Genomic DNA, 19,770 nt, shown 5'->3' with positions numbered 1-19,770 from the left:
AGTGCACAGAAAATGAAGAATTGGAACGAAGAGCCAGGACTGAGGTCGGTGTTTCCTCCTCTGGAACCCTTCCCTGTCCCACAGCATCCCGGGCATTGAGCCTGAGCCCAGGGCTGAGCCCAGCTCAGCCAGGCGGGATTTTAGGAACGGCTTTGTCCTTGATTGGGGCTGGCAGCACCCGGGCTGGCTCCGAGGTGACGAGTCCCGATGCGACACCGATCCCTGGAGGAGTCAGCCCCAGCATCCAGCCCCTTTCTGCAGGGAGCAGCTCGCCCCTCCCCGGCTCACACCCGCTCCAGACTGCTCCCGACACCCGGCTCCTCCAGAAATCCCCGGCATTCAAAGCCCTCGGAGCAGGAGCCGCGTTTGGGATCGCACGAGCAGTTTGGGGAAGGATGCTGGAGGCACAAAAATACACAAAAAATACACAAAAATACACAGATCCACAGGCTCTGCGTGTCCTGTGCTGCTTGAGCCGGGATCCTCCCAAAAATTCCCTTCCTGACCTGCACGTGGGCTGCTGAATTCGGGTCTGCAGAGGCAGAGCTGGCCCAGGCAGGGGCAGAGTCCCGGTGTCCGAGCGGCCTCCGGCTCTGCTGGACCTGCCGGAGGGGAAGAACCCCTGGCTCCTGCTCCTGTTCCTGCTCCTGCTCCTGCTCCTGTTCCTGCTCCTGCTCCTGTCCCTGCTCCTGTCCCTGTTCCTTTCCCTGCTCCTGTCCCTGCTCCTGTCCCTGTTCCTGTCCCTGCTCCTGTCCCTGCTCCTGTCCCTGTTCCTGTCCCTGTCCCTGCTCCTGCCCCTGTTCCTGTCCCTGCTCCTGTTCCTGTTCCTGCTCTCCCGGCCGTTCCCGGGCCACGGGCCACGTTCCCTGAGGCTGCACAGGTGGGAGAGGTTTAATAATCACCTGGCACAGCTCTGAGCTGCAAAGAGCAAAGGGAACCCTGAGTGAAGTGAGGCCGAGCTTTGGGGAGAGGAGCCAGCGGGGAGCTGCACCCCAAGGATGGAGCTCTGTATCCCAGGGATGGAGCTCTGTATCCCAGGGATGGAGCTCTGTATCCCAGGGATGGAGCTCTGCACCCCAGGGATGGAGCTCTGTATCCCAGGATGGAGCTCTGTATCCCAGGGATGGAGCTCTGTATCCCAGGATGGAGCTCTGTATCCCAGGATGGAGCTCTGTATCCCAGGATGGAGCTCTGCACCCCAGGGATGGAGCTCTGCACCCCAGGGATGGAGCTCTGCACCCCAGGGATGGATCTCTGTATCCCAGGGATGGAGCTCTGTATCCCAGGGATGGAGCTCTGTATCCCAGGGATGGAGCTCTGCATTCCAGGATGGAGAAGCTCCCAGGGATGGAGCTCTGCATCCCAGGGATGGAGCTCTGTATCCCAAGGATGGAGCTCTGCACCCCAGGGATGGAGCTCTGTACCCCAAGGATGGAGCTCTGTATCCCAGGGATGGATCTCTGTATCCCAGGGATGGAGCTCTGCATCCCAAGGATGGAGCTCTGCATCCCAGGGATGGATCTCTGTATCCCAGGGATGGATCTCTGTATCCCAGGGATGGAGCTCTGCACCCCAGGGATGGATCTCTGTATCCCAGGGATGGAGCTCTGTATCCCAGGGATGGATCTCTGTATCCCAGGGATGGAGCTCTGCATCCCAGGGATGGAGCTCTGCATCCCAGGGATGGATCTCTGTATCCCAGGGATGGAGCTCTGTATCCCAGGGATGGAGCTCTGTATCCCAGGGATGGAGCTCTGTATCCCAGGGATGGAGCTCTGTATCCCAGGATGGAGCTCTGTATCCCAGGATGGAGCTCTGTATCCCAGGGATGGAGCTCTGCACCCCAGGGATGGAGCTCTGTATCCCAGGATGGAGCTCTGTATCCCAGGGATGGAGCTCTGCACCCCAGGGATGGAGCTCTGCACCCCAGGGATGGAGCTCTGTATCCCAGGGATGGAGCTCTGCACCCCAGGGATGGAGCTCTGTATCCCAGGGATGGAGCTCTGCACCCCAGGGATGGAGCTCTGTATCCCAGGATGGAGCTCTGCACCCCAGGGATGGAGCTCTGTACCCCAAGGATGGAGCTCTGCACCCCAGGGATGGAGCTCTGTATCCCAGGATGGAGCTCTGCACCCCAGGGATGGAGCTCTGTATCCCAGGGATGGAGCTCTGTACCCCAAGGATGGAGCTCTGTACCCCAAGGATGGAGCTCTGCACCCCAGGGATGGAGCTCTGTATCCAAGGATGGAGCTCTGTATCCCAGGGATGGAGCTCTGTATCCCAGGGATGGAGCTCTGCACCCCAGGGATGGAGCTCTGTATCCCAGGATGGAGCTCTGTATCCCAGGGATGGAGCTCTGCACCCCAGGGATGGAGCTCTGTATCCCAGGATGGAGCTCTGTATCCCAGGGATGGAGCTCTGTATCCCAGGATGGAGCTCTGTATCCCAGGGATGGAGCTCTGTATCCCAGGGATGGAGCTCTGCACCCCAGGGATGGAGCTCTGTATCCCAGGATGGAGCTCTGTATCCCAGGGATGGAGCTCTGTATCCCAGGATGGAGCTCTGTATCCCAGGGATGGAGCTCTGCACCCCAGGGATGGAGCTCTGTATCCCAGGATGGAGCTCTGCACCCCAGGGATGGAGCTCTGTACCCCAAGGATGGAGCTCTGCACCCCAGGGATGGAGCTCTGTATCCCAGGATGGAGCTCTGTATCCCAGGGATGGAGCTCTGTATCCCAGGATGGAGCTCTGTATCCCAGGGATGGAGCTCTGTATCCCAGGGATGGAGAAGCTCCCGGAAGCTCCCAAGGACACATCACCCCTGCCAGCTGTGCCCAGCACCTCCTGTGGCTCTGGGTGTGCTCAGGCTGCCCAGGTGACAGTGACACTGTCCCTGCCCTGCCCGGGAGCTCCCACACCCTCCTCCCCCGGAGGAGCCGCTTTAGTCCCTGTGATTTTGCCAGGAGGGCACCACAGGCCCTCCAGAAAAGCTTTTGATTGCAAGGCTTCGCTTTCCTGCCGGGGGAAGGCGGGTGGGGCCGGGCGGGGGTTTCACACTCGGGACAGGCAGGGAAGGGAAAGCCTCGTGCCCTGAACTGAAGGAAAAGGGCTCGGAGTGACGAACACAAACCTCATCCCATCCTCTGCAGGAGGGAGCCCAAACCTGGAGCCGCAGAGAGAAGCGGAGCTGCAGCTCTGAAACCCACCCGGGGCACCCGGGACCGCTGGGACCCCAAGATCCCCCGGCTGGCACCGAGCAGGAGCCGGGGAACGGCACCGAACGGACCCTGGGGGGGCTGGGGGCTCCTCTGCAGCCCTGGAGCTCAGAGAGATGTCCCTCAGGTCCTGCTGATCCTGGCACAGCCCTGGCACAGCCCTGGCACAGCCCAGCCCTGGGCAGGACACCCCGAGCTGCTGCCAGCCTCGCCCGGGGCTCGTGGCTCCCCCCGGGACAGGGGCGATGATCCAGGTTCCTGTAAAAGCTGAGGGGGAAAAGGAGCTCCAGGCTCAGCAGCAGCAGGAACGGGAACGGGCACACCCGGACACCTCCGGCCCCCCGAGAGCCCCCAGCTGCATTTCGGGCTTTAAATCGGCCACAAAAGGATGTCCTGGGGTGACATGAATGAAACTTGGGTGGAGCTGGTACCCGAGGCAGGACACGGCAGGTTTGGGGTGGTTTGGGGATGGATGAAGGATCCCAGGGATCGCCTCTCCCGTCTCCAGCGGGATCCGATCCCTCGGATGAAGATGCAAACCCCTCCCAGCGGAACAGGCAGGAGGGACAGGGAATTCCCTTTATCCATACCTGGGGACATCTCGGGCTGGAGTGACCCCAGCAGGTCACTGGAGTGACCCCAGCAGGTCACTGGAGTGACAGGGTCAGTTCAGAGCCCGGGCCTGACCCCGTGTCCAGCCGGCTGAACCCGTGCCAGGAACAGAACAATCAATTCCCTCCCTAATCCTGCTCCCTGCTCCAGCCCCAGCCCAGCTCTGGGGACCCGAACACCCACAGCAGAGCCAAACCCTGGGATGGTTTGGGGGGGATTGGAGGGACCTCAGAGCCCACCCAGAGCCAGCCCTGCCATGGCCAGGGACACCTCCCACTGTCCCAGGCTGCTCCAAGCCCCATCCAGCCCGGCCTTGGGCACTGCCAGGGATCCAGGGGCAGCCCCAGCTGCTCTGGGAATTCCATCCCAGCCAGGAATTCCTTCCCAATATCCCATCCAAGCAGTGGGAGCCATTCCCTGTGTCCTGTCCCTCCATCCCTTGTCCCCAGTCCCTCTCCAGCTCTCCTGGAGCCCCTTCAGGCCCTGCAAGGGGCTCTGAGCTCTCCCTGGAGCTTCTCCTCTCCAGGGGAACATTCCCAGCTCTCCCAGCCTGGCTCCAGCCCTGGAGCAGCTCCTGGGCCTCCTCTGGATCTCTCTGGATCTCTCCAGGTCCCTCCTGAGCTGTTGGATCCAGGGCTGGGGCAGCTCTGCAGGTGGGGAATCACCTGAGGGTGCAGAGGGATCAGCACAGGGCACAGGGGGGGTCTCTGGCCACTCCCTCACTTCACCATTCCCAAACTGGGATCCCAAAGCCCATCCATTCTTCTCCCTCACTCCAGCTCTGCCCAGCCCGGCCTCAGCGACCACGAAGATTTGGAGTCTGTAAATAGAAAACTTCCAGACATTGCATTTACGATTTAGCACTTGTGTGCATCCCCCAGGAATGATGATGCTCCAGAGGATGCTCTGGAGGATGATCTGGATGCTCTGGATGCTCTGGAGGATGATCTGGATGCTCTGGATGCTCTGGAGGATGATCTGGATGCTCTGGATGCTCTGGAGGATGCTCTGGATGCTCTGGATGCTCTGGAGGATGCTCTGGATGCTCTGGATGCTCTGGAGGATGATCTGGATGCTCTGGATGCTCTGGAGGATGATCTGGATGCTCTGGAGGATGCTCTGGATGCTCTGCAGGATGCTCTGGATGCTCTGGATGCTCTGGAGGATGCTCTGGATGCTCTGCAGGATGATCAGTGACCCTTGCAGGCTGTGCTGCAGGTGAGGAGCTGTCATGCCATGGGATGAGCCCTGCTGGAATGCAAAGATCCAAGAACTCCTTCCCTTTTCTTCCTGCCCCATGGGAGCAGCTCCAAGGAGCCCACAGAGGCTGTCCAGCAGGAGCCCCCAGCCCTGGAGCCCCCAGCCCTGGAGCCCCCAGCCCTGGAGACCCCAGCCCTGGAGACCCCCAGCCTATCCAAGGAGAATTCCCAGTTGGGAATGTGGCTTTCATGGCGTGTCCGTGGGGACACAGCTCCATCCCTGGGATTTCCTCCCTGGGGAACTGAGGCAGTACGGGATGCCCAGGAAGAGGAGCCACTCCTGAGGCAAAGCAGTGGGAATGGCTGGAATAAATCCAGACTGGAAGGCAGAGCAGCAGGGTGGGAGAGCAGTGGGACAGGCCTCCCCCAGCCCATCCAGCGATGCTGCTGCTCCACAGCTGCTCCTGAGCTCTCAAACCCTGCCAGGGCCTGGCCCAGCAGCACATCCCGAGGCTGGGCAGGCTCTGAGCTCCCCCCGTGGCTCCTGGGTCTCCCCCGAGCTCAGGATTTGTGTTTGCTCCTCTGGAGTTGAGCCCCGGATCACAGCGACAATTCCTAGCACACAGAGGCAAAGGAGACTTCACAAACTGCACAGGCTTTGTACAAAAACCGCTGTTTTTTGCTTTTATTTCACAAAATTGGGTGGCTGCTGCAGGAATCAAACCGGCCCTATACAGAGATCAGGTGAAAAAGTGGGCACAGGGATTATTTATACAGAAACAAAACAGAGTCCAGGATCCAGGTCCTCGGCAGGATCAGCACTAGGACAGTAAAAAATAGTCTCCACCTGGATCCTGGGAATAGCTCACGCTAAAAACAACCTGAGGTTACTCTAAACTGGACTAAGGGCTGCACCAGAAACCCCACGCTCACCCCAAAGACCCTGGAGGGGAAGGAAGCCTTGGGAAGGGGAATGGGAAGGCCCCGGCCGCTCTCTGTGGAGCGTGGAGTCGTGCTGGAAGACCTGGCAAATCCTTGATTTTGAAACGGTGGAAGTGGTTCTGGAGGTTCCAGAGTTTTTGGGAGCCTCTCTCCAGCCCAAGCTCAACCCCCACCCGGACAAAAGGCACCCCTGAAATCAAGGAGCAGCATCCAGACCCGGGCAGGGAAATCCCAAACGCTCCTGGGCCAGGGCGAGGGCAGAGAACCCCAACCACGGGCAGAAAAGGATTTTTTGCAGGATTTTCCCCCAGTTTTGGCAGCCTGGAGGTTTCCCAGCAGCAGCTCTGGAGTGCTCCCAGCTCTGCCTGCTGCAGCTGCTCCCCTCCCCGCCCCTCCAGCCGCAGGGGGGTGACAGGAGCTGTCCCGGCCGCCCCGGCTGTCCAGAGGTAGTTCTGCCATTCCCATCCCAGCCATCCCAACCCAATCCCAAATTCTAGCACTTCTTCGCTACCTACTTTTTTTTTTTTGTTTTTTTGTTTGATTTCTTCATTTTAAAAAGTACAAAGTATATGCTCCAAAAAGAGGGACTAAAAACAGGGGGTTATTCCTCAGTTGGCTACTGCACCAAACTACTCAGGGAAGGTCCAACTACCACCTCCAAAGGCAAAGGGAAGGTGAAAACTGGAGCGAGAAAACTCCTCCCATTGAGTGGTTTTATTCTGATTGATTCACTCCCGGATTCACTGCCATGGATCAATTATTTCCTGTAATAAGTTAGAGGCTGCCAGCCCTGAGGCCCCGTGCTCCAGCACACTCTGCTTCTCCTGCCCTGCTCCACGCTCTGGTTTGGGCTCTCCCCTCGGCGCTTCGCTCTGCCGGAGACCCCAGAACACCTGGAGACCCCAGAACCGCCCTAAAACCTGGATCATTTCACCCTTCCCGGGAGAAACCCGAGCTCGAAGCACCAAGAGGAAGGAAACCAGCGTGGAGCTGTGCAAGGCAAGCAGGCCAAGGGGTGAAGGATTTCCCAGCAGCAACACGGGGAGCTCCCGGCATCCCCGGGGATCCGCAGCTTTCCCGCGGGAACGCCGGGCTGTGCCGGGCTGTGCCGGGCTCCGTGTGCCACACACGGCTGGGACAGGAGGGGACACCTCCCCAGGGGACAGAAGGGAACTGAGGAATTCTCTTTTGGTCACCACGATGTTGCTGTGGAAGTTCCTTCCTCCTTCCTTGGCTGCTTTAGGGAGCGGCTGAGGCCGGCGGGGCTCCGGCCGGAGGGGGGGTCACTCCTTCCGCGGGCGCTGGCTGTGCCGGGCCGGGATCTGCGGGACACAACGGGGACAGTGAGGGACAGTGAGGGACAGTGAGGGACAGGGGGACAGTGAGGGACAGTGAGGGACAGGGGGACAGGGAGGGACAGGGGGACAGGGAGGGACAGGGAGGGACAGGGGGCACAGGGAGGGACAGGGAGGGACAGCAGGGACAGGAGGAGGGGCTGGACACAGAGAAGGGACACAACAAGTGCCTGAGTGTCCCCAGGCCACGGGAGGGTCCCGGGAGAACCCTGCAGCCAGAACCCAGGAACGGCACCACGGCGGCTCCTGAAGCTCTGCTGCACCTTCAGTTTGCTTTTCCAAGGAAAAAAATTCCCGTATTTTTACGGACAAGATGCCGGGGATGCAGCTCAGAGCTGGCAAACCCATGCCAAGCAACTTGCAGAGCTGGAATTGGCACCTCTCACCTCCCAGCTCCAAATGACAGCTCTTCTCTGTTTAAAACAGATGGAACAATAGGTTTGATTTAAACAGAGGCTGCTCCTCCCTGGGAAGGATGGATGGAGGTTAAAGCAGAGGAATCCATGGAGGCAGGAGAAAGGAGGGATACAAAGGGGCAGCCTCTGCCCAGAGAGGAGATGCTAATGGAACATGACTGACTTGTTTAGCAGGGGAGGACAAAAGGAGAAATGAAGAAAGGGAAGAGAGCAAACAGCAATCCAGGCTGACACAAGACATTCCCAGTGGCAAAGGCTCGGGAGGAAGGATGGAGAATGAAGCACAGCTGGGGGAGCAGAGGAGCAGGAGCCATGGCCAAACACAAATAGCACAGGAGGAGTTTTCCTGCTGGGGCTGGGAACGCCCGTGACTCAGAGCTCGCAGCAGCTCCTGCTGCTGAAGCCAAAATCAAAAGGGCTTTTCCCAATTATTTTTTGGGAGAGGTACTACGAGTGATGACAATTCCTGCTCCTCCAGTGAGAACCACTCTGGGAGTTCTGGGGGTGAAGATTCCTGAGCAGCAGCTGGGCCAGGCTGCAGTTAATAATGGGAAATTTACTGAGGAATTCCTGATGGAGAATTCCTCAGTCATTCCTCCCTGTGCCAGCTTGTCTTCTGCCTTCTGGGCTTGGCCACACTCTCACACTCATCCAAGCAACTCCCACACCACGGCTCCTGATCCAGCTGCTTTTTTGGCTGCCATAAATCAACTTCATTTTTAGAGGTGCAGATTTTATACTGGGAATGTTCTTTACGTGGTTTATCTTCTCCTTCCTCCTAACCAGGACTTTCCTTGCTCCAATTCCAGGGTGCCAAGTTTCCAGTGAGGAATTACTGAACTGGATCCTACTCTGACCTCCACTAATTTAGGAATTACAGTTAATTTCTGACCCTCCACTAAGTCAGGAGAGGCTTTGTAACCTCGTCACCACCGAGCCTCTGTAGCATTATAAATAAAATAAGGGATGTTATAAATAAAATAAAGGACGCTGGAATGCGCTGGGATGCCCAGAGGGCTGAGGAGCACTTAGAGCTTCCAGCACAGCCCTGGCAGTGCACACAGACCCTGGGAGGGAGTTTCCAGCAGCAGAGGAACCCCAGGATCACCCCAGGGAGTTTCCAGCAGCAGAGGAACCCCAGGATCACCCCAGGATGTTTCCAGCAGCAGAGGAACCCCAGGATCACCCCAGGGAGTTTCCAGGAGCAGAGGAACCCCAGGATCACCCCAGGGAGTTTCCAGGAGCAGAGGAACCCCAGGATCACCCCAGGGAGTTTCCAGGAGCAGAGGAACCCCAGGATCACCCCAGGGAGTTTCCAGGAGCAGAGGAACCCCAGGATCACCCCAGGGAGTTTCCAGCAGCAGAGGAACCCCAGGATCACCCCAGGGAGTTTCCAGGAGCAGAGGAACCCCAGGATCACCCCAGGATGTTTCCAGCAGCAGAGGAACCCCAGGATCACCCCAGGGAGTTTCCAGGAGCAGAGGAACCCCAGGATCACCCCAGGGCACTTACACATTCCGTTGGGAGCTGCCAGCGGCACGCGGGGCCCGATGAGGTTCCCGGCCATGGGGTGCCCCAGCGGTGGGGTGCTGCCGGGTGGGGCAGCCCCAGGGCTGGGGTGGATGCTGGAGGACATCATCCTGCCTGCCATGGGCTGTCCAGGGAGCATCTGACCTGCAGAGGAGGGACAGACAGCGGGGTGAGCCCTGGAGAGCCGCAGGGAGAGGGATGGGGGCTGTGCTCCCTGCAGAGCCTCACAGGCGGCTCCTCCCGTGCCCCACACTCCCAGGAAACGCCTTTTCAACCCCTCAGGAAGGGCCAGGGCCGCTTGGAATCACAAGGGAAAAGTGGGAGACAACACAGGCAAACCCAAAGCTGGCACTGAAACCACACTGGAAAGGGCATCCCCTGAAACCTCACGGATAAATTGTGTGGGAGAACTGAAATCACACAGCTGGAACTTGGCTGCCCAGGAATTCCTGCTGTGATTCCCTGGAGGGAGGATTCCACTGCTCCTCCTCACAAACCAGCTCCCTGTTCCAGCTACAACACCTGGCCTTGGGCACCTCCAGCTGGGGTTGATGCTTTAAAAACTCATTTGAGGGATGGTTTGGCGTTATCCAATTCCATTTCCTTCCACACACCTCCAGGGAGGGACAGTATTTTAATGAGACACGGATGGACACCTAACCCCAGGCAAGGGGGGAGGACCTGAAGGGGCTCCAGGAGAGCTGGAGAGGGACTGGGGACAAGGGATGGAGGGACAGGACACAGGGAATGGCTCCCAGGGCCAGAGGAATGGGATACTGGGAAACATCATCCAGTTCCAACCTCCCAAAGACTCAGAGGTTTTGTGGCAGAAGAGGATATTAGATATATAGATATATAGATATATAGATATATAGATATATAGATATTCTACAAGGGGAGTCATCCACTGGCAAAGTTCAGGTTGATCAGGGAATAAAACCATAAAAACTGGAACAATACAGATGTGTTTGCCCAGGAAAGGTGGGAACCAAGGAATTCCCAGCCTGGGAGCTGCCACCTGACAGGAGCCTCAATGATTTGGCCATCCCTGAACACCGTGGGCCTACGAGATTCTCTCTCACTAATGAAGTGATTAATGTTAAAACCCCTCTTCTGAAGCTGAATCAGACTTTACTACACAGTGAGTGGCTTCACGTGAAACTCCAGCACTGGGCAAGAATTCCTTCAGGGAAAGGCTGTCAAACCTGCAGGGACGTGAAGATTCAAGGATGTTTTATATGCAAATCAACCCCAGCTGAGCCAAAATCACCACTGAACAGAAACTAAATCTACTTTGTAAAATGCCATGAATGCAAAGTGTGCCCCTGGATCCCTGGCAGTGCCCAGGACCAGGCTGGATGGGTTTGGAGCAGCCTGGGACAGCGGGAGGTGTCCCTGCCATGGCTGGGCTGGCTCTGGGTGATCCTGAAGGTCTCTTCCAACCCAAATCAACTCCAGATCTCCCAGCAATGCTCACTGGGAAGCTCCCTCCTTCCCACAGTGTGGAGTGTCCCTGTTTTTCCCTGTTAGACCTCAGAGGTTTAACACCAAGTGGTGCTGCTGGTTTGCTGAAGTTGTCCCTGAGCTGAGCAGCTCCTCTTTGTGAGGCTTTGGCCGCCCATTTTTTCCCTTCCTGACACGGGATGCCACATTTTTATCTCAAAATTAGCTCAGGGAGCTGGCAGAGGAACAAACCCATCCCATCCCAGCTCCAAAACCCCCGAGCCGAGAGTTCCCAAGCACGGAGCCCATCCTGGGTGGGATTAAGCAGGGGGAAATCACCGCTGCCACCACGGCAGAAGCAGAGCCCTGCTCCTGCAGACTCGGTTTGTTTCCAAGAGAAAGCGCTCCGAGACAGCGGCTCAAGCAGAAAATGTGCAAGTGTGACCTACATAGGGGGGAGAGCTTAGGAACAGCAGCTGTGGGAAGAGATCCAGCCCAAAGGTTCAACACAACGAGATTTAACTGACTGAAAACCCCCCAGACGGAGGGGCTGGGCAGGTTCACCTTCCCCTGCTGCCAATGCAGCCTCACATTCCCGGGAAACGGGGCAGGAATTGCCTTTAGAGGCTCTCCAAGGTATTTATCTCCATTAAAAAGCCTCTCCCTCTATTAAATCAGCACTTGAGGAGCACTGGGCTGATAAGCAGCCAGAGGGGTTTTGTTGTGATGCACGGGGATTGGAGCTGATCCAAATCCTCCGGCACCTCTCCCTGCCTGGCCTGAGCAGGGAAAACCCATGGACACAGGGAATGTTCTGATCAGGGAAACCCATGGACACAGGGAATGTTCTGATCAGGGAAACCCATGGACACAGGGAATGAGTGCAGGGAAAACCCATGGACACAGGAAACCCATGGACACAGGGAATGTTCTGATCAGGGAAACCCATGGACACAGGGAATGAGTGCAGGGAAAACCCATGGACACAGGGAATGTTCTGATCAGGGAAAACCCATGGACACAGGGAATGAGTGCTCCATGGAGGGAAAACCCATGGACACAGGGAATGAGTGCTCCATGGAGGGAAAACCCCTGGACACAGGCAGGGCTCTGATCAGGGAAAACCCATGGACACAGGGAACCCATGGACACAGGGAATGCTCCAGGGACACCGGGAATGCTCCAGGGACACAGGGAATGCTCCAGGGACACAGGGAATGCTCCAGGGACACAGGGAATGCTCCAGGGACACAGGGAATGCTCCAGGGACACAGGCAGGGCTCCGTGCAGGAGGGACCCTTGGAGGGCAGTGCTGTGGGATGAGCCTGGCTGCCACCCTGCTGCTGCAGGAGAACAGCTCCAGGGAATGCCTGCTGGTATTCCAAGGGGTGCTCCTTCCCACTGGGAATGGCTTTCACAGGCTTTGGGAGTCCTGGAGTGGTTTGGGTTGGAAGGGACCCTAAAGCTCATCTCATTCCACCCCTGCCACAGGCAGGGATATTCCAACAGCAAATCCATCCTTCCCTCCCTCCTGCCACCCCCCCAGCCAAGCAGTGTGAATAATTAACCACAAGAACTCATTTAGCCTCGTGTCTCGGGGAAGGAGAGGCAGAATTTCCACTTCACTGGCATCCAGCATTTCTGCCCCTCCCTCCGAGGGCCGGACACCTCCGGAGCCCCGCGCCGGGATCACCATTCCCTGCCTCCTGGGAAGCACGTAGGACACACTGGGAACATCTCCCTGCTGCTGCTGCTGCCCTCCCAGAGGGAAGGATCCTCCACCAAACATCCCAGAGGATCAGAGGATCCCAGGGAGAGGCTCAGGCCCCTGGAGGGGAGGCCAGCACCGCACCGGTCACGCCGGAGGCGCCGCTGTCCTGGTGTGGCTTTGATTCACCGCTGGATTCCAGGAATTCTGTACCACAGCAAACATTTACTCCTCCTGTTCACTGTTCCAGCCCCAACACCTCTTCCCTGGGGCAGGGTTTCAAACAGCCAAACTGCAGCAGAGAGACCCAAGGTGGTGTGGATGCTCCTGTGTCAACCTGACACCTCCAATCCCAAATCACAGCCACGGATCAGCTCCAGCCCCTGGCTTGGATTTCCTCTCATCCCACTGCTCCCTGCACGTCCCCAGCAAGCTCTGCACATCTGATGGAGAAATAGGAAGCACTGACAGCTGTTGGGGAATATTTACCTAAAGGAAGGGAACTCAAAATCCTTTCTGTACCCAAAAAGCCCCCTGGAATCATCAACAGCACGATAAGGAAGCAAATAACATCCAGCAACTTAATTTAAACTCACAAAAAATGAAATGCTCAGCAGCTGAAAAACCCCAAGCCCAAAATTCCTGACAAAGACTTTTTTTTGAGTATTTCAACCATTGACAGAAAATGAGGTAAAATATATCAGGGGAAAGGTTATTAAAGCTGCTCATCCAGCTGTGGTGGGAAGTGTATCCTGCCCTCCTCATTCCATTTCTGCCTTAGGTCAGAAATCATTTACCAGGTGAAAAATCCCACCTGAAGGAAGAGTTAATAATGACAGCTACTAATTCCCAGCTATCTCTCTTCCTCCAAGAATTTCCAGAAGTTTCTCGTATTCCACACCAGGAGTTCTCATCCCACTGATCACCAGCCCAGAGCTTGAAGAGAAATCAATGAAGTGCCAAAAGTGGTACCATGGGAAGAAACAGGGAATTTTATTTCCCATTACAATGACAAGGTGCAGCTTTTCACAGTGAAATTGGAATCCAAAATCCAACTTTGTTTTCCTATTTTAAAAGTTTTCATTCCAGGGCAAAGAGGAGAACAAAATCAGCTCAGGGAAAATGAATTCTATGGTCCAGCAGAGCCAGACATGGCCATGCCAAGGAGAAGTGGGTGACCCTTGGCTGGAGATGTTCCCCACCACCAGGTCCAGACTGACATCTGAGCTAAAAACCCTATTTTTGGGAAGAGCCTCACTTTTAACTTTTAGGTAAGAGCTCGACTTTACTGCTTCTGCCCCCGAGCCCAGGCAAGCCGTGAGCAGGAATTCATCCTCTTCTCTCCCCTCTCCAAATGCCATCTCAGATCCTTTCCTGCCTTTGCTCCCCATCCCTTCAGCTCCTGTCAGTCCCTCCCAGGCTGGGCTCAGGGTGGCCCCTTGAGCTGCTGCTGAGGTCAGGACCTGTGTGACACCAGCAGTGAGCAGCCAGGCAGGGCTGCAGGGAAAGCTGGCCAGCTGAGCAGGAATTGCCAGCCCAGCTGCCCCCTGGTGCTTCTGGAACACTCTCAGGGCTTTGGGGGATTCTTCTGGCCAGGCTGGAGCAGCCTGGGGCAGTGAAGCTGTCCCTGCCATGGCAGGGCTGGCTCTGGGTGATTTTCAAGGTCCAACCCAAACCATTCCAGGACTCCACAATCTCCTCACGCTCACCAGATTTTGGGATCTCCACCAAGGCTGCAGGAGACTCGGGGGCAGATCCACTGAGGGAACTCCCAGGTGTGGGGTCAACAAGCTGAAGTTCACCAGTTTGCCATTTTCTCTCCAAATCAGAAAAACTCCACTGTGCAGCCAAAGAGCTTTTGGGACCCGTGGGCTTCCCAGGCATTCCTAACAAAGCTCTGGAGAACTCGGGGAAACGAGCCTCCTCTGCCTCTAGGCAATACCAGCCGTGGCTGGGGACACAGAGGGGTTTGCTCCAAACTTTGAGCAGGCCTCAAATTCTTCCCTTTACAAAAGCATCAAACCAGAGAACTGCCAGGAGGTGAGGGCAGGTCCTGGTGCTGGGGGCGTGTGGAATGAGCTCTGGATGCTGGAGCCAGGGGAGGTGCTGCTGGAAAAGTCAATCTATAGATTACTTTAATCAAACCTGAAAGAGAGATGTTCTGGCTAATTACCAGAGCCCATTCCCTGTCCCTGCTCCGGGAGGGGCGCTGGGAATGCAGAGCTGGAAGGAGCTGTCAGTGAAGAAATGCAACAACGCTTTCATCTTGTCCCAGTCTCCACTGCAGCGTGGCAGGGAGAGCTGGCTATGGATGTGCCAGGATTCCCTCCTTCCCTCTCTCCTCATTTCCCAGTTTTCCCTTTGCAGGTTATTCCCTCATGGCCACGTGAGCAGCCCCGAGCTGTCCTCGCCCCACAACAGACCCCCAGAGCCAGGATGTTAAATCTAAAACTAGACCATGTTTTATCACACTCCCAATCCAATTCCAGCAAAAAACAAACCAGCTCCCAGACAGTCCCAGGGATTTTTGTCCACAGTAAACCCAGGAACTCCCTGAGCCTCACCAGACAACTCTTCCCCTCCTGCCCAGTCTCCAGTTCTCTGCACCTGCTGAGTCTTTGATTACTCTGCAGATCCAGCTGGATTAGATACTTCCCATTCTGCTCACCTGCAAATCCTGATGTTTTCCTGTGCCCTTCTGCTCCTTCCCAAACCAAACACCTTTTTTGTCTCAAGAGGAAAACTCAAGTTCCTGCAGCTTCCTGTTGCCATGTTTGATCTGGATTATGACACCCAAACTTTCCAGCTTCTTCAGCAGCTGCCCATGAAAAATCTTCCCAAATATTTTTGGCTAATAACTGATCAGGTGTTCTTCTGGAGCAGGTTTTGGTCAAGCTCACCCGTGGCTGTATCCTGTCCCACAGCCAGCTTCCCACGTGCCAGACACCGTTACTTGATTTTAAATTCCCATTTCGACAACCTTTGGCAGGTAAAAGCTGCCAGGTCCCACCATCACCTGATCACCTGCCCCTGGAGACACCCAACCCTCAGCAGGAGAAGCTGGACCAGAGACTTCCAGGTGACCCTCCCCTGGCATCAAACACATCCAGGCAGGACACAGGAACCTCTCACAGGCAGGTCTCCTGCCGAAGGAAGTTCCTTCAGGAGCTCCCTGCCTCTGCTGCTTGTCCCAGTCCTTTCCCTTCATTTCTGAACATGGTTTGCTGTGCCAGGAACTGGAGAATTAGAGGGAGGATTGCTTTTAAAGGAGCATCTGCTCAGATCACCAAGTATAAAACAAGTCCAAGGACACACAAATAACCTGAAAACATCTGGAAGTGCTTGGGGCAGTTTCACATTTCACTTTAGAGCTTGGCTGTCCCAGGCAGGACTCCCAGCCCCGCTGGATGACCTGCTCCTGATGAGCTTCCAGGGAAAGAAGCGTTTTCCTGGGGCTGGAAGGAATTTCTCCTCTTTGTGCCCACTGCCTCCCACCCTGGCGCTGCTGGGGGAGCCTGGCCCTCCCTCATTCCTGACCTTTGGGGTTCCCACCCTCCTCCCCACACATCTGGAATGGGGATGAGAGCTCTGTAATGAAACTGCACAACAAGCAAAGCTCATCTTTCCAGCCAGCCATGTCTGACTGGAAACCATTATAAACCATTATAAACCATTATAAACCAGTAACCCACACCACCCACAGCCCCTCGGGCAGCTCCTCAGGGATTCAGGGCAGGAATCCCCCTCTGCTGGCTCTCACCTGGCTGAGGTGGGTGAGGAGGTGGCATCTGGTGGTGCATCATGGGGTAGGGCGGGGGCTGCTGGTGGGGCAGCAGCCCAGGGTGGGCTGGTGTCCCCAGAGGGGCCATGCCAGCCCCGCTGGGGTGCTGGTGGGGCTGCTGGGGGTTCTGGCTGTGCTGCTGCTCCATTTGCTGGCGAGCCCTCAGCTCGGCGTACTTGAGCTGCTCCATGTGGAAGTTCTGGCGCTCCGTCAGCAGCTGCTGCCTCTGCTGCTCCAGCTGTGCCAGGAACGGGACAAAAGGCAGAGCTGGGTTAGGGATGGTGCATTTCAAACGTGCTCCTGACAATCCCTGCCTTGCCTTGGAACAGGCCTCTCGTCCCAACCCCACCAAACCCAAATCAAACTGCCGTCCTGTGCCTGTTTGCAGCAGGTTCTGGGAAAGGCTCCGGAGCTTTTTCTACATGAACTCACCTTGTTCTGTCCCAAAACCTCTCAGCAGCACAGCTGGGCCCTCACTGAGCTCTGCACACAGAGCTCAGCCCTAACACAGCCCTGGGAGAAACTGGGGTTTTCCTCTCCATCTTTTCTGCATGATGGAATGAGGGAGAACAGGAATCTCAGGGGAATTTCTGGGTGAGCCCGAAGCAGAACGTGTGTGCGGCTCCAGGAGCTCAGGGATCACAGGCAGGATCCTTCTCCATCCTCTGAGTGCAGCAACTGGATGTCACAGCAGCCAGACACCAGTGATTGTGCTATTAGGAGCTTATGTAAAAAAACCTCATGTCATTTAGGCCAATTAACATCAAATACATCAAATACTTTGATTAATTATGAAGTCATGCAGAGAGTGAGACCTGAGCAACCTGCTCTAGGGAAGGTGCCCCTGCCTTGGGTGGAACTGGATGATCCAGAAGATCCTTCCAACCCAAACCAGTCTGAGATTCCACGAAAAGACGAAAAAAAAAGCTACAGAAAGCATTTCCTGCCATTGGGTATTTGCATGATGGATGGGTGTTCTGGTGAAGGAAGTGATATTTGACTTATTTAAGGAATATTCCCACATTATTCCTCTTGGCCAACCGGAGCGGGGCTTGCGTGACTCGTTTACAAATATTTAACGAGTGTTTTAAGGTAGACTCCGTCATTCAGCTGAAAAGCAGGTTGCCAAGGAGACTCTCACCTAGCACGAGTTCTCCAAAAATCCCAAAGCTCCCTCAGTAGTCGGTGCTGGCAGGGCTGGGGAGCAGGAAGGGAGCTCCACAGAGGCGGCATTCAGCAGCCCCAGATGGGCTGAGCTCATGAATTAAAGATTCTCCTGGCTGGGGTGGGGTGGCTGCTGCGGGCCCACAATGGCATCATTCACATCATTCACATCACTCACATCATTCACATCATTCACATCATTCACATCATTCACATCATTCACATCACTCACATCACTCACATCATTCACATCACTCACATCATTCACATCATTCACGCTGCCCTGGCTCCTTTCTCCCCTGCACACTCTGCTACGCTGAGGGAAGCGCCCCATCCATCCACCCCACGGGGAAATGGGGCGTGTGGGGAAACATTCCCGAGGTGGCAGACAGCTGGGACAGGAATTCCTGCAAATGACCCCAAACAAAAGTTCAGGCAACACTTTTTTATTCCTTTGAGACCCTTTTGTGGCCCTGCTTTGCTCTCTTCGTGGCACCCAATCCTGCTACAGTTTAAAAGAGTCTTTGCAAGGATGCCCAAACAGCAGCCAGTGCCTGAAAATTCACATTTGAGTAAGGAAAACCAGGGAGAACTTCCCTTCCGCACAATTCCTGTGCCTGGGATGAGGAAAGATAGCTAGACAGAGGAAAAAAAAGCACAAAAATAAAAGTTCTAACATGAGTTGGTGTTAAAGCTGAGCCAAGTTCAAGCCTGGGCTCTAGTACAGAGCCCAAAGCCCTGGTTCAGTAGCAGGCTCTGTCAGCATCTCACACACAATCCCAGACTGGGATAAAAACAACATTTTCCAGTAACACATTTTCCTGTGGGAACTCCCTCAGAAACCTCCAGCTGCACTCCAGTCTGAGTTATTCCTGCAGCTGGAATGAGGAGCGAGGCTGAGAACCTTCAGCTGCCCCAGAACCCCCGAGTGCCTGGGCTGGGAGGCTCTGGAGATCCCCCAGGGCAGGGTGAGCTGCAGCAGGTGACACAGGGATGTGTCCAGAGACTCCAGGCCCCCCTGGGCAGCTGTTCCAGGCTCTTCCTCCTGCTCAGCTGCAGCTTGCTGCCTTCTGCTCTGTGGCCACTGCTCCTTGGCTCCTGGCTCTGGGCAGGGTGTGGCCCCTTCTCCTGGCACAGCTGGAGAGATTTGTGTGGATGGATGGGATCCCCTCTGAGCCTTTCCCTTCTCCAGACTGCCCAGGCCCAGCTCCCGCAGTCTCTGCTCACCAGAGACGCTCCAGAGCCCTCAACATCTCTGTGGCCTCTGCTGGAGCCTGTCCTGCAGTGTCCCTGCAGAAACCTGCTCAGGAGATCAGCTGGAATTCAGGGAGGTGCCTCTGGCTGTGACAATCCCCAACACCCAGCACCTGTTCCTGTGCTGCTGCCAAGGTGGTGCACAAGCACCTGGTGGTCACTCATACACACCTCAGTGTGCTACAGCTGCATCTCCAGCACAGAACTTCCTTTCAGCAGGAATTCCCCCATGGAAAGGGGGCTCAGGCCTTGGCAGGGGCTGCCCAGGAAGGTCTGGAGTGCCCAGGAAAGGTTTGGAGTGCCCAGGAAAGGTTTGGAGTGCCCAGGAAAGGTTTGGAGTGCCCAGGAAAGGTTTGGAGTGCCCAGGAAAGGTTTGGAGTGCCCAGGAAAGGTTTGGAGTGCCCAGGAAAGGTTTGGAGTGCCCAGGAAAGGTTTGGAGTGCCCAGGAAAGGTTTGGAGTGCCCAGGAAAGGTTTGGAGTGCCCAGGAAAGGTTTGGAGTGCCCAGGAAAGGTTTGGAGTGCCCAGGAAAGGTTTGGAGTGCCCAGGAAAGGTCTGGAGTGCCCAGGAAAGGTTTGGAGTGCCCAGGAAGGTTTGGAGTGTCCAGGAAAGGTTTGGAGTGTCCATCCCTGGAGCTGTCCACCCTCAGTGACCTGGGCTGGGGACAAGGTGGGGATTTGGACATTGGGCTCCATGTGATGGGAGGGCTTTTCCAACCTCAGGGATTTCTCCCTGAACAGAAGCAGCAAAGCTTCAAGTGCCATTAGAAATTCTGGGTGGGCAAAGCTCCACCAACAGGCCCAGGTTTCCCACACTCAGCACTGCTCAGCTCAAACACAAATAAATGTGTTTTGCCTGAAATGTAACACCCTCCAGTCTGCAGCACTGATTCCTGTCAACACTCACCATATCCCTGCTCCTTCCCTGCAAGGAAAAGCCAGGCACAGTGTGCAGTGGCAGCAAGGAGGTTTTTCTGCTTTAATTATTCCACTAAATATCCACAATGACAGGTGAAAAGACCGAATTTAACCACCAGGAAGCCAAGGGGAAAATCGGTATGCACATTTTTAAAAAGGGAAATGTCATATGCCTGAAAAAGGAGGAAAAAAAAAACTTCCCTGTCACTAATGGAATATATCCCCCCAAAGAAAGA

The 19,770-nt window shown here is 55.9% G+C and overlaps 1 protein-coding gene across 1 annotated transcript in view; it reads right to left on the bottom strand.

Annotated features, from left to right (window-relative positions):
• Window positions 1-5,683: 5,683 nt before the first annotated feature.
• Window positions 5,684-19,770, bottom strand: part of SMARCC1 (SWI/SNF related BAF chromatin remodeling complex subunit C1) — a 69,279-nt gene continuing 55,192 nt past the window's right edge. Inside the window, exons 26-28 of the mRNA XM_014260672.2 lie at window positions 16,181-16,439; window positions 9,252-9,413; window positions 5,684-7,290 (exon numbers count right to left, since the gene is read on the bottom strand). Coding sequence (XP_014116147.2) covers window positions 7,208-7,290; window positions 9,252-9,413; window positions 16,181-16,439 — 504 coding nt within the window. The 3' untranslated portion in view covers window positions 5,684-7,207. The remainder of the gene's footprint in view (window positions 7,291-9,251; window positions 9,414-16,180; window positions 16,440-19,770) is intronic.

This window comes from Pseudopodoces humilis, chromosome 1 (genome assembly GCF_049639895.1).
Source record: "Pseudopodoces humilis isolate 2021_Gansu_Grassland_sample_001 chromosome 1, ASM4963989v1, whole genome shotgun sequence".
Taxonomy (NCBI): Eukaryota; Metazoa; Chordata; class Aves; order Passeriformes; family Paridae; genus Pseudopodoces; species Pseudopodoces humilis.
This window is presented reverse-complemented; position numbering and strand designations above follow the sequence as displayed.